This window comes from Triticum urartu, chromosome 7A (assembly GCF_056163025.1).
Source record: "Triticum urartu cultivar PI428250 chromosome 7A, HENAU_Tu73, whole genome shotgun sequence".
Lineage (NCBI taxonomy): Eukaryota > Viridiplantae > Streptophyta > Magnoliopsida > Poales > Poaceae > Triticum > Triticum urartu.
In genome coordinates, this window is record NC_141879.1 from 747,172,234 (window position 1) to 747,186,783 (window position 14,550).

The 14,550-nt window shown below is 44.2% G+C and overlaps 1 protein-coding gene across 1 annotated transcript; it reads right to left on the reverse strand.

Moving 5' to 3' along the window:
* Window positions 1–9,786: 9,786 nt before the first annotated feature.
* LOC125522379 (putative disease resistance protein At1g50180) lies at window positions 9,787–12,627 on the reverse strand. Its single transcript, XM_087534288.1, has 3 exons — window positions 11,064–12,627; window positions 9,937–10,961; window positions 9,787–9,822 (listed from the first exon to the last, which is right to left on the reverse strand). The coding sequence occupies exons 1-3, from the start codon at window positions 12,625–12,627 to the stop codon at window positions 9,787–9,789; spliced, it is 2,625 nt and encodes an 874-aa protein (XP_087390414.1).
* Between the last annotated feature and the right edge of the window lie 1,923 nt (window positions 12,628–14,550).

Genomic DNA, 14,550 nt, shown 5'->3' on the forward strand with positions numbered 1-14,550 from the left:
GGAAAAAGGGACATCCTGGGAGTGGACGGCAAGACAGACAAGTCTGAAGATTATGAAAAGTTTCATGAAATTCCTCCCTTCAATATCAAGGCTGACCCAAGTATCCTGATAAACAATGAAGATTATCTATGGTTACGGCGCAATAATCAAATGACACAAGCGAAGAAAAAGTGAAGACTTTCTCCTGCAATAAGCAAATGCTATGTGGGTGAAATTATGATACCATCCCAACTCTCAACTTTTTCAGAGTTCATTTGAAATGCTTTCATGTCTTATGGTTCAAAACTTTGATACTTCGAAAGTGATTGTCCATTTTGTACACGAAGTGCATCAAGTTTTTTTCATAACCCTCTCTACTTTTTGGAACATGCTATGTGGGTGAAATGATGATACCATGCCAACTTTCAACCTTTTCAGAGTTCATTTTGAAATGCTTTCCAATTTCAGAGTCATTTAGCTCAAAGAATGAATTAATAGCAAACAAAATGAACTACAAAACTTTTATGAAAATAAAAACAATCAATTAAAATATTATGTTATGATCAACTAAAATAAAACTATAATATTCTTCAATAGCAAAAAGAATATAATTTGTGTGACCTAAAATCAAACTATAAGTATTTAATTGTAAGTATAAATAAAAAATAAATAGCAAAGAAGAAAAAAATTCTAATTTTATAGTAAAGTTATTCATAAACTAGTGATTCACACAAATTTTAAAAAATTCAAATTTAAACTATTTATAATTTAAAACTAATGGCACTAACAGAAAGTTTATATTTTTTGTGACCTAAAAGCAAAAAGAAATCACTAAAAAACTGTAAGTATTTAGTTTTAAGTAGAAATAAAAAATAAATAGAAAAAAATTCTAATTTTATAGTAAAGTTATTCATAAACTAGTGATTCACACAAATTTTTAAAAATTCAAATTTAAACTATTTAAAATTTAAAACTAATGGCACTAACAGAAAATTTATAATTTTTGTGACCTAAAAGCAAAAAAAAATCACTAAAAAACTGTAAGTATTTAGTTTTAAGTAGAAATAAAAAATAAAAAACCAAAAAAATGTAGAAATAAAAAAGAAAAAACCAAAAAAAATGCCACCTACTGGGCCTCCACGGCCTGAATACGACTAGAAACCCTACATGGGCTAGGATTCAGGCCCGCAGAAGGCCCAATAGGCCCACAGGCAAAGCAGTGTCAAATTAGGCCCATAGGTCTGCTGTTCAGAGGAGTTCGAGAGGGAGGAGGCAGCAGAGCTTATAAACTGGTGTTGGGCGCTGTCAACTAGCGATGTGGGACTAAACTTATGGGCGCGGGGCAGCACAAGGGTATTGGTCCCGGTTGGTGGCCCTAACCGGGACTAAAGGTGGCATTGGTCCTGGTTGGTGGCACTAGCCGTGACCATTGCCCCCCTTTAGTCCCGGTTGGTGCCACCAACCGGGACCAATGGGCTTCGCTTCCCGCCCTTTGGGCTGCCGAAAAGAGGCCATTGGTCTCGGTTTGTGGCACCAACCGGGACTAATGCCCACCTTTAGTCCCGGTTGCTGCCACGAACCGAGACTAAAGCCTCTTCTATATAAGGCCACACTTTGGAATTTTTCATTCTCATCTTGCAGTTGCCGCCCCTGACGCCGCCAGGCTGCCCCGACGCCGCCCCGCCCCCATAGTCGCCGTCGCCCGCGACGCGTGCCGCCACGGCCCGCCCCCGTCGCCGTCACCCTCGTCCCTGCCCCGACGTGCACCGCCCCGTCCCGCCCTCGCCGTCGCCCGCGCCGGCCCCTTGCCCGACGCCCGGCGCCCCGGCTACCGTCCCCGTCACCGCATCCCCGAGCCGGCCGTCCTCGTCGCCGGACTCCAACCGTCGCCGCCCCCCTCAAAGTGAGCCCCCCTCTCGAGTGCCACTCTTGCGCCACCCGAGCGCCCTTGCTCCGCCCCTGCTCCATGGTCGCCGCCGCCCGAGCGCCCCGGCTCCGCCCCTGCGCCCTTGCTCCGCCCCTGCTCCGCCGGCCCCGAGCGCCCGAGGAGAAGTAGAGGAGAGGAGAAGTGGAGCAGCAGCAACGCGCTGTCCACTTTTCTGAATTTTTTGGAACAGGAGGAATTTTTTTGTCCATATAGAAGGTGTTTGATGAAATACTAGATGGCTTTGGTCATTTTTGGAATTTAAAAAAAAATTGTGGTGAGGTACTAATGCAAGACAAAGGCGATGGCAAAATTTCAGAATTTTTGGAGAGGTTTAGAATAGGTTTTCAACAAGTTATTTGAATCCGATTCAAATTTCATTTGAATGAAATTTGAAAATTTTGAACTATGGATCAGAATATGCTAAATATGTCAAAAATGTTTTTTATATGATGTTTTTTTTCATATATGTATTCATTTTTTTATTTAGGTTGTTAATTAGTAGATATCGATTTTAGGTTAGTGTAGAGGAAAAAGTAAAATAAGGAAAAGGAAGAAAAGAGGAAGAAGGAAGAAGAAGAAGAAGAAAAGGAAGGAGTTTGGAAAGGAAAATAAGAAGAGGAAGGATTCTTTTTTTTTCTTCGATCTTCTCCTCTATTTTGTTCATGGATATATGCTAAAGAAAACGAGGGGGGTGATAGATGATGATGAGGGGTCGAGAGTGGGACGAGAGGTGTTGAGGGGAGAAAAAAAATGTTATCAGGGACGAGGGTCATCGAGGGGTCGAGAGAGGGATGAAGGGTCGAGAGAACTAAATAAGAAGAAGAAGAGGAGAGGAAGAAGAGGAGAAATAAATAAGAAGAAGAAAAAAGAAGGGGAAGAAGAGGGAGAAGAAGAGGAGAGGAAGAAGAGGAAGTCTTCTCCTCTATTCTTTCTTTTCTTCTTTTTTCTTCTTCTTCTTCCTCTTTATTTTATCGGGAACGAGGGTCGTCGAGAGGTCGAGGAGCGGTAGAGGAGAAACCCTAAATAGAAAGTATCATCGGTGTGAGATACATGTACCGTCGGTGTCGGACACTACACCCACATCCCACAAGTGGCGCGGGCTTCGACGCCCACGTCACTTGTGGGACGTGGATGTAGTGTCCGACACCGAAGGCCACATGTATCTCACACCCACGATACTTGCTAGCTATTTAGGGTTTCCTCTACCGAAAAGAAGAGGAGAAATAAATAAGAAGAAGAAAAAAGAAGAAAAAGAAGAGGAGAAGAAGAAAGGAATAGTGGAGAAGAAGAGAAAATAGAATATATTCTATTTTCTCTTTTCTCCACTATTCCTTTCTTCTTCTCCTCTTTTTTTTCTTCTTTTCTTCTTCTTATTCTTCTTCTTATTCTTATTAGCCGGAAGTAGAGAGAGGTTTCCTAGTGTCAAAGTATTGAAGAAATCCATGCCTTCATCATTAGCCGGAAGTAACCAGGGCATGTTGGTACGAAGTTCTGCAAAGTTGTTTTGGAATGGAGTCCCGGATAGAATAATCCACCTTTTGGTACCAATTCAGCAAAGGCCTTCCAAATAGCGATATTCGGAAGGCTCTTGCTGAACTTTGTACCAAAAGGCGGATTATCCTATCTGGGAGTCTGTTCCAGAACAACTTTGAAGAGCTTCGTACCATCATGCACATGTTACTTTCGCCTAATGATGAAGACATGGTTTTGTTGAATCCTGAGACACTACGCAACCTCCCGACCCCTCGGCGATCCTATCGAACATGAGAGGAAGAAGAGGATAAAAAAAGAAGAGGAAGAAGAAAAAAAAGAGGAGAAGAAAGAATAGAGGAGATCTTCTCCTCTATTCTTTCTTCTCCTCTTATTTTTCTTCTTCTTCCTCTTTTTTTTATCGGGAACGAGGGTCGTCGAGGGACATAGATGTAGTGTCGTCGTTGTCGATATATACCCCCTCCCGATAGCTTACTATGATTAGGTAGCTAGTTCTACGTTTGGCACTAATATATCCATCTGTCATGTTTGAATAATAATTGCCATGTTGTAAATATTTGTAGAAACTATGGACACCGCCCTAGACGAAGCAACAAAAGAAGCGTTGTTGAGGGACATAATCGCAGAAGGAAGTGATGCCATCTCGTTGTTTCTCAACGAAACCGATGGTCTGGAAGGAGAGGGTGAACAAGCTGGCTACGATGACCTAATGCCGGTGCAAGAAGAAGAACATGAGGACGGCTCCGGTGACCGAACCGAGTCCGGCCAGGTATATATATTAGTTAAGCCTATGCTGACTAGCTGATTGATGCATTCATTGTTTTGGTATGTACACATATTAATTAAGTCTTTGTTCTTTTTTCTAGCCCTCCGGCGAGCACAACTTCAGTAAAGAGACGAGGCCCGAAGAAAAAGTTGAGCTCGGATGAAAAGTTTGAGATCATAGCAATCGCGCCCGACGGCCAACCTATTGAACCCCTCCGGACAAAGAGCGCATTTGTTGCTCAGTGCGGGGTTCTGGTTAGGGACAAGATCCCGATAAGCATCCAGCAATGGTTTAAGCCGGCTACAGAAGACCCTGAGGTCTCTTATGTCAATGATATGCAGAAAAATGATCTTTGGACTGAGCTGAAGTCAAATTTCACCCTACCGCCTGAGGATAATCCAGAGAACCCAGTTAAAGAGAAATTAATCAAGTCTTTTTCTCTAAAGAGGATGGCAGAACTATTCAGGAGGTGGAAGAAAGAGCTGAATAAGTTTGTCGAAAATAATGAGACACCAGAATTTAAGGGCAGATATGAGAATATCAGAGATCACTGGCCCGCATTTGTGGCCCACAAGACATCGGAAAAGAGTAAGAAGATGTCGGCGACAAACAAGCAAAATGCTGCGAAGAAGAAGCTTCACCATCGCACGGGGTCAGGTGGCTACCTCGTAGCCCGGCCTAAGTGGTCCAAGACTGAGAATGATCTGGTTCATAAAGGGATCGAACCAGAGACAATTAACTGGCCAGACCGTTGCCGGACTTGGTTCTTCGGGGCTGGCGGAACACTGGACCCTGTAACAGGGAAGTGCATTTGGACGAACGATCAAATGGACATACCAGTCAGTAAGCTTAAGCAGTATATCGAAGCAGCACAGGAAGGGACGTTCTTTCTAGACAGAGAGAACGACGAGCTCACAATGGCCGTTGGGAATCCTGAGCACCCTGGACGGACACGAGGCACGCCAGGCTCCATTCCGTGGAAGGTTGGGTTTCCGGACGCAGGCGGTTATAAATCCCATGAGAGGAGGAAAAAAGTGCAACAGACCCAAATGCAGGCGCTGCAAGCAAGGGTAGACGCGATAGAGGAACGAGAAGCAAATCGCAGCAAACGTACTGCCGAATCCTCCCCCGAAGCTACCCCGCCATCTCAGCGCAGAAGCAGCGTGGCTTCCATCGAGCTGCTTCAGCCGGAGCATGCCTTGACGGCTCCTGCCAGCTATCCCGTGGATGCTATAACAGAGTCTCAAAATTGCCACCTTATGACGCAATGGATGAATTTGAAGGTCAAGGCGGCTGTTGGCTCTGTTTTTCCTACTGAACCCGACGCAACTTTTCACTGCCGGCCGATTCCAGAAGGATATGCTAGGGTGATGGTGGATGAGATAACGGAGGGATTTGAGGACCTCCAGCTTGACCACCCTACCGGTGAAGGGGAGACTCGGCTGGGGTCTGCTTTGAAGACTCCATGCCTATGGCGGAAGGAGCTCATCAACCTTCCGAACTGGACGCCACCGCCTCCTCCTCCTCCGGCGAGTCAGGGCACTCCGCCTCCACCGCCTCCTCCTCCGGCGAGTGACGATCAGGGCCCTCGGCCGGCTCCTTCTCCGGCGCGCGGTGGCACTCCGCCTCCTTCTCCGCCTGCGCCGACGCGCCCGAGCAGCCAGCCTCCTCCTTCTCCGCCTCGTCAGCAAGGGCGGAAGAGACCTGCCGCCGCTCCAGCTGCTCCGGCGCGTCGTAGTCCTTCTCCTCCGCCTCTTAAGCAAGTAAAGAAGACAACCGCTATGTCTGCTCGGTCGGCGTCTAGCAGTACAACCAGAGGCGGGAGGACATACAGATTCGGTCCTTCTCTGAAGACTCAAGAGAAGTTACCATACGAGAGGACCCAGGAGGAGAATGCCGAGATCGCGCGAGAAGAAGTTAAGAAATTCTTTGAAGGGGTGAAAGCAAAGAAACATCCACCTCCGGAGGAGAAGGTAGATCGGGTGAAAGTGAAGCGCACTCTGGCTGCCCTGACAAAACCACCGAAGTCTGATTCGCCGAAAGGAAACTATGACCGCATTATTGGAAAGGAATTTGCCGAAGCGGAGCGGTCGGGAAGTACTGTCAGTGATCAAAGGCTGAAAGAACGACGAACTGGGAAACAAATTGCCCAGCTCGGCGAACAAGCGAAGCAATCGTGCCCCCCGCTCAAGGTGCCTAGCCACAACGTCGATAATGATCCGAGGATGGTGCCCGGTTATAGCAATCTTGCAGATTACCTGCCCGACGAAGTACATTATGAACCCATGGACGTGCAGATACAAAGATACGAGTACGGGAAGCCTCTCGTCAAAGATGAAAGATCTCTATCAACGATGATGCGAAGATTGCATGATTGGTACTTGAAAATCTGCAGAGACTCTGGGGAGAGGAGTACTTTGTATGCGAGAGTTAAACCGGAGCATGACCTCGTTGGAATTGATCTGTTGCATGTTCCATTTGAGGAGTTCTATCAGTTCTTCAATCAATTGGCCCTCGATAAAACAACGGTCGCCTGCTACTGTCTGTAAGTAGTACTACTTCTGTCATTAAGTTTCTCTATATAGCTTAGCTCTTTCATTGCATGTATTTATAATCATCCTCACTATATTATGCAGATTGAAGATCGTCGAATTGAAGAAAAGACAAGTCGGTGATATTGGGTTCATTAACACATATCTCATAGATGCAACTCAGGTTAAACTTCATGCCGCAGCTACCGAGGCCAGCTTGCTACGATCGTTCATAATAAATCAAAACAAAGATATAATACTCTTTCCTTACAACTTCAGGTGAGTGTTACTGTCTTGTGCGTATTCGGTTTCCCTTATATATTAGTCAAGGTTATAGTAATGTAATTGATGAGTTATGCATGTGTGTGCAGTTACCACTATATTCTCCTAGAGATTAAGCTTGAGCAGGGAGTAGTAACCGTCTTGGACTCTAAACGAAAAGATCCCAAGGAGTATGCGGACATGACTGAAATCCTCAAGAAGTAAGTTAAATCGATCATTATTCACCATATCAGCAACTTTGTTCATTTCCTGATATCAAGTAATTGTTTTCTTTGTCCGGCAGGGTTTGGAGAAAATTCACCAAAACAGTTCCGGGACTGCCGAAGGAGCTGGAATTTAGACACCCGAAAGTAAGTACTATAGTAGCATGTTCCGCGCATCTCCTAGTGACTTAAGCGCTAGTTTCATCAATACCATTTAGCATTCTTGCTTATCAGTTTGATTGACCTCTATTTCTTGTAAAGTGGTTGTGGCAGGAACAAGGGAATGATTTCTGTGGATACTACATCTACGAGTCCATCCGCCACACGACCTGTGAGCGGGGCGGGTACTCTAACGAACAATATGAAGTACGTAAATAACAACATTCACAATTTTATTTTATTACCATCATTTGTGTTGAGTTTCATTCATTTATATATATGTATATATGTATTGACCCCCTTCTTCAAATTAGATGTTTCGGAAGCGGGATGAACTCCTAGCACCAGCTCGCATGCGAGCAATTCAAGAGGAATTGGCGGCATTCTTTCTTGACCACGTGATCCCTGAAGACGGAGAATTCTATGTGGACCCTGAGTCCGTATGATTATATTTGTAAGAGATAATTATTGTATATATGTAGCCGGTAGTGTCAGATAGATATACGAGAACTTGTTGTTCGACCAATCTCTCAGAGAAGGAGAGGTGGTCGATATCACTTCTCTCTGTATATATGCATATATGTTCATGGCGATCTTCTGTTTCCTTCGTTTGCTTACTAGCTAGCTAGCGTGTCTAGTCCTCTCTATATACGTATGTATAGTACGTAGCGTCGACCAAGCACGGACATAAGAGAGGACACTTCTCTCTATTAATTATAACTAGCTAACACAATATATGAAACACCTAAATTAACCCCGCAAAACCCCCAACCCCCCCCCCCTTTCAAAAAAAAAACAAAAACCCCAGCAACAGAAGTGCTGACGCGTGGATGCCTATTGGTCCCGGTTGATGCCACCAACCGGGACCAAAGGGTCTCCTGACTGGGCTCTGCGCAATGCCCACGTGGAGGGCCTTTAGTCCCGGTTCTGGATTGAATCGGGACTAAAAGGGGGAGGTATTAGTACCGACACTTTAGTCCCGGTTCCGGAACCGGGACTAAAGGCCCTTACGAACCGGGACTATAGGCCCTTTTTCTACCAGTGACTTGCCGGGCCTCGATGACCCGGCCGGGTCCACCTGTACCCGGACAGTCCTGTCGCCACGCTGCAACTCGCCGACCGACAAAGTCCTCACCGCCCGAGACCACCGCCACCATGCCATCACCAGGGAACGACGCCGCTGAACACTGAGCCACCGGCCCGCCCCAACCCCGATGGGGCCCAAATGGGCCCAGATCTGGGCTGGGCGGGCGCCACCAGCCACCAGCGCCACCGCGCCGCCCCACGGCCAACGGCCGCACCGTCGCGTCAAGAGCTACTGTGGCACGTGGCAGCACCGCCGACAAGCCACACCGACGCCGGCCGAGGAGCACCGTCGCCGACCACCACCATTCGAGCATGAGAGGCCGCGCGCGGGGAAGGGCAGACCCGCCGCTGCCAGCACCACGCGGCCGAGGCCCGGCGGCGCTCGCTGGCAGCGGCGGAAGGAAGGAGCCGCGAGGAGGGGACCTGGAGGAGAGTGGCGTCAGGGCCCCCCGGTCGCCTCGCCCGGGGAGGCGACGCGGGGGGGTACGAGGGGAAGTGGGAAGGTCGAGGGAGGGGCGACGGCCGGCTCCGGCGGCGACTGCGGCTCCGCGCGGGGGAGCCGGCGGTGCGGAAACCCTAGGCGGAAGGGTCGCGCGGGTTCCCTCATTAATTTTTTCAGTCTGCGTTGATAGGATATATAAGGTTGTCGTGCTAATTAACCATTAGGTACTGTTGTTGTGGTTGTTGTCCAAGCGAGCCACCCAGTAATACGTCGTGGGATCGAAATCCCTCCACTATTTTTTTATTTGAGGGGCTTCTTATGTAAATAAAAGAAAAGCTGAGGGCTTTTCTACAAAAATCTATTATACAAGAACATTTACAGCGGCTGACAGCGGGCCCATGTCATGCTGGCAACTACGGATACGCATACATACAGTAAGAGTGACTGTATTTGAACGGCCTCGCAAGTTTAGTGACCACAAACACGTATTTTGCAACTTTGTGCAGTAAAGTGACCGTCGTGTGCAAGTTCTAAGACCTCTGAAGTATTTACCTCAAGAGAAAAAAAATAAGAGGATGTATTGATAGCTAGACAGATACATGCAAGAGTTAAAAAAAAATTTGCGAGAAAACTTTCGATTTATTCATCTTCAATCATGACAGTACAACGAACACCAAAAATAAAATTTACATCCAAATCTGTAGGTCACCTAACAACAACTACAAGCAAGAGTTAATGATAGTCAATGTTGGTCGATCAATCCCGCAGAGCAGCAATATTCTTCAACGATCTTGTTGTTGCGTGTCGCTGTCGCCCGAGCATAGATAGCGAGAAGTAATGAATGCATTGGGAATGAGATCAATATCCGTATGCCCGTATAAGAAATAGATAAATATCCATATGCCCGTCCTCCTCCTAGATTAAATATCTCTTGGAGTACATTGGTAACGTTTCACCTGCACAGGAAGCACAAACCCATAAGAGGCCAGCCGCAAGTTGACACTGACTGGTCCAATAATAATACTTGCGCGCCTACTAATTGATTAAGGATAAACTAGCTAGGTACATACCTCGCACCCTCTCCACATCAGCTTCATTCGTGTAATATCATCTTCCGAGATCAGGGGCACACAATTCAGTTCTAGGTACTTGAGGGACGATGGAAGGTTCTCGGGGAGCTTGCCTATCTTCTGGAACCAAAAAAGCTCTAGGCGTGAAAGCTTTGCCATTGTTCCATCCTCCATCGTCCACTCCTCAGTAGAAAATCTAGAAAGTTTTAACTCTTGCAATCGAGGAAACCCTTGGGCAGAGCACGACATGGTCCGGCCCTTGTATCCAGACAAGTCCAATACCAAAAGACAGGGAAGCTTCTCCAGCACTGGCATTGGATCTTGTTCAATGACATAAGCTTGTAGAACAAGACTCCGCAGGGTTCGTGGGAACTCAGTGGGCAGCCTATCGAGTAAACGAAATTTTGCGAGAAAAAGATCAACCAAGTGAGGCATGTTTGCAAATATCTTAATCATCTCCGCCGGTATAGACCCAATTCTCACAGAGAGGGTTCTCAGTTGATTCAGCTGTCCCAAGAAAATGACCATGTCATCATAGCAGTATTTAGTGCCACTGCCAACGGATGAAAGATTCAACTCAAAGGTCTGGAGCTCTTTATGCTGCACTCTCACGCTTCTTCTGGGTGGTGGTGGAGAAAACCAATTACTAAGGAAAACATGCCTTAGTGTAGGGATATCCCAAAAGGAGTTTGGTACTCGTGAGAGCAAATATGTTCCCCTGAGATCAATAGTCTGCAAGTAAAGGAGTTGTCCAATTGAAGAAGGGAGTGCCATGTCTTTGCAACTTCGCAACCTGAGGCGTCTTAGGTGAATGCACCAATTAATTACCCTGCAGAACTTCACCAAGCTTGAGTCTTCGATATGAACAACTCTTAGGAACCTCAAGGTAGGCAGGGACACAGATGAGAGTCCAAAGCCAAGCAGAGTTCTGATATTAAGTGTCTCTGGTAAAATTTTGCCACTCAAAGTTTGAAAAGAAGAACGATAATATATCATTTTCTGAGATGATGACACACCAGTTTGGCCTGCAATTTTTTACGAGAATCCACGCATCAGTCAGAAGCCAACAAGATATATTGAAGCAAAAGTTTTAACCATATATACATATACAACGGAAGGAGCATGACCTGTAGTTTTGTCAATGACATCAAGAAAACCATCTTGTCTTGCTTCTTCTATGCACCAATCGCGTAAGATATCATGAATCCTTATTGTCTCAATCCATCCGTGTGCTTTGCTTCTATCAACAGCTTGGACCAAGCACCTTTGAGCCAACTCGGTTATGTACTTGCGTGCTGTTTCTTCTAGTTTATGTCTTGGTGCATATGGAATGAAGCTTTCTGCTATCCATAATTCAATAAGGTCCGACACATATATTATATAATCCTCGGGAAAAGCAGCAAGATAGAGAAAACAAGATCTTAAATAACGATTTGGTAAGTCCTTGTAACTGCGAGCTAATATGTTGCGCATCATCTCTGTCTTTCTAGTTGATGGCCAACCCAGTAGTACGTCCGACCATGCTTGTAAAGATAGATTCTTTGATAAATAACCCCCCAAAACTGCAAGTGCAAGTGGCAATCCATTACATTTCTTTGCTAGCTTCCTTCCTAGCTCTTCAAATTCGTCCACATCACGCAAGACAGCTCTTCTGTACGATGGCAAAGCTTTGCCACTGAAGAGTTCCCAACTTTTCTCTTCATCCAGTTTCTTCAAGGCATGCACATGAGTCGGCATTTCAACATGGTTTGCAACATCAAACTTTCTTGTGGTTAGCAGTACTCTACTCCCATTGGTTGCATCTGGAAATGCTGTAACAGTTTGATTTATCTGCTCCCATGTATCTGCCTCCCACACATCATCGAGAACTACCAAGTATCTCTTCTGCAACAGAAAGTCACTAATCTTCTTTCCCACATCAAACTCCTGCATTTGATCAATTTCTCTAGACTCCTTTTTGTCTCCCACAATTTGCTTCATAATATCCTTCAATAAATCAATGCCCTTGAATGTTTGAGAAACAGTCACCCAAGCAACAGTCTCAAAGTGTTGTTTGACTCTAGACGAAGTGTATATTTTTCTAGCAAGTGTTGTTTTTCCCGCCCCACCCATGCCAACTATGGAGATGGCACTAAGCATGTTTTCTTTGTCAACTAGTATATCCACTATTTCTTTGTACTCATCATGAAAACCAACCATCACCGCGTCATATTCAAAGTTTTGATGCCTAAGACCATGATCTTGCAGGAACTGATCCTCTACTAGTGCAGTAGTATCCAAATCAATTTTCAGACGTTCTGCACTCTGAAATATCTCATTGAGCTTCCGTCGTACATGCTCAACTTCGAAGCCAACATTACGAAGGGTGACCAAGTCAGTTGGTAAGCAGGCGTACCTTGAAATGGCGCCCATGAATCCCCTCTTGGGCCTGTTTCTCATCTGAATGTAATTGGCAGTCTCGATAATATTCTCAGCCTCATAAGACGCAGTCCTAATCTGGCTCACCAAGATAGCAACTCGTGCGTTACCTTGCCTTTGTTTGCTGTCAGCATCTCTAAGGTAGCCATGCAGACGTATGAGCTCATCTTTCAAGAACTCCACTTCGACTGTGACTCCAAATAAGAACTTGGTCTGCTGAGCAACAAGATTGCCAACGTTCCAAAGCACGGTGCTAACTGCGGACTCGGCCATTGGTTCGACCTTCTCCCTTGGAGATTTTTGATCAGATGTATACGTACATGAGTATACGGAGTTAAAACAGGAACGAGTTGTTGAAGAGGACAAGAGAAAAGGTAGAAGGAAAATAAGGGAAGATGGGAGAGACTCACCAATGAGATCGTCGATGCCGGTTGCAAAGATGGATGCTGATTAAGCGTGGGGTGAAGGGGATAATGTATTGTGTCTTCGGGCGGATGCATGGAGCTTTCCGCTACTGTTTTGTTTACAAAAATGGATTTTGACTCGGCCCAACATGTCCAAACTGCCGTCCATTCACCTTGTCAGCTTCGGCGATTATTTCAATGCTGGCCGCAGATAACGATGATACGTGCAGCTGCCTCCAACACCCATGCTTCATTCTCTCCGTCACTAAACCCTTGAATACCTTGAATTTACTTTAGCAACTACTGGATAATATATTTATGAAAAGTTGCCAAGTAGAGTTACTAGAGAATTTACTTTAGCAACTAAAGTTTTTTTTACCTCCGTTCCTAAATATAAGTCTCTTTACAGATTTTAATATGAATTACATACGGATGAATATAGACATATTTTACAATGTACATTCTTCCGTATGTTGTCCATATTAAAATATATAAAAAAGTCTTATATTTCGAAACGGATGGAGTATCAAGTTTTAGAAACAAGCAAAATATTATTCCGATGTATTGTTAATTCTGAAAGTAATTGAATAAGAAATAATTATTTGTAAATCTGTTCACAAATAAATAAATCATTATCGCATAACAAAAGATTTAAATAATATTTTGCGCAAAAATGTAACAACCCACCAGGTGACACCTTTATCACCCTTTTTCTCTTGCGAATCTTGAATTAAAGGTTGAAATTTCTAAAAGTGAAAAAATAACAAAAAATTTAATTCTTTTGAATTTTAAGTTTTCCAAAGTTTGATTTTTTTTAGAGTTAAAATTCCTAAATGTTGATGCTCTTTGGAAGCTACCAAGTAAGAATTTTTTTATGAGATGTCTTTCAGAAAGAGGAAATTTTACTTGATCAAAAAATGATTATCGGGTTTTTACCTACACTACGACAAAAGGGACTTTTCCCATAGTTAACAACCGACAGGAAAATGCCCAACCCCATAGGCTAAACAGCTCCTTACAGTTACTTGACAGTGGATACTGGTTCTATCGAAAAAGGGAACATTTTTACATGAGTCTTTAGAACACTAAACACTTCTCCAAAACAAATTGAACATATCCTTTTAAAACACGATCAATTTTAAATTTTGTGAACATGTTTTGGAAATGGGGCATTATCTCAAATTTCCTATCATATTTCAAAAAATTTGATTTTTTTGAACTAATGAAAAAAGAGGAGCATTTTTCGAAATAATGATATTTTTCAGACACGGATATTTCTCAAATTTTCAAACATTTTTTAATTTGTGAATAAATTTAAGAAACATAAACCTTTATTGAAGAGAAGCTTGTCCAACATCGCCTGAGATGGTTTGGGAATAATCAGCGCAGGCGTCCAGAAGCTCCAGTGCATAGCGGACGGGGAAATATCATACGGAAACTAACATTAAGTGGAAACCAGTGAAAACAACGAGAAAACGATGTTTTGAAGTTTCAAAAAATCTCAAAAAAATATGGGAGGCTCAGAAGGTGATGTTCTATTGCCATGAAATTTTTTGAGTTCAAACATGTTATGATATGTGAGCTATGAAAGAGACAAAATCAGCATTGAATAGTGCCGCACAGTAATGTCACTATTCATTGATGAAATTGTCTTTTTTATAGCTCCCATCCTGCAATGTATTTTTACTTGAAATTGCACCTGACAATAGAACATCATCCTCTTAACATCCCACATTTTTTCAGATTTTTTTGAAACTTTCAAATATGGTTTTCATGAAGTTTTCTTTGAATG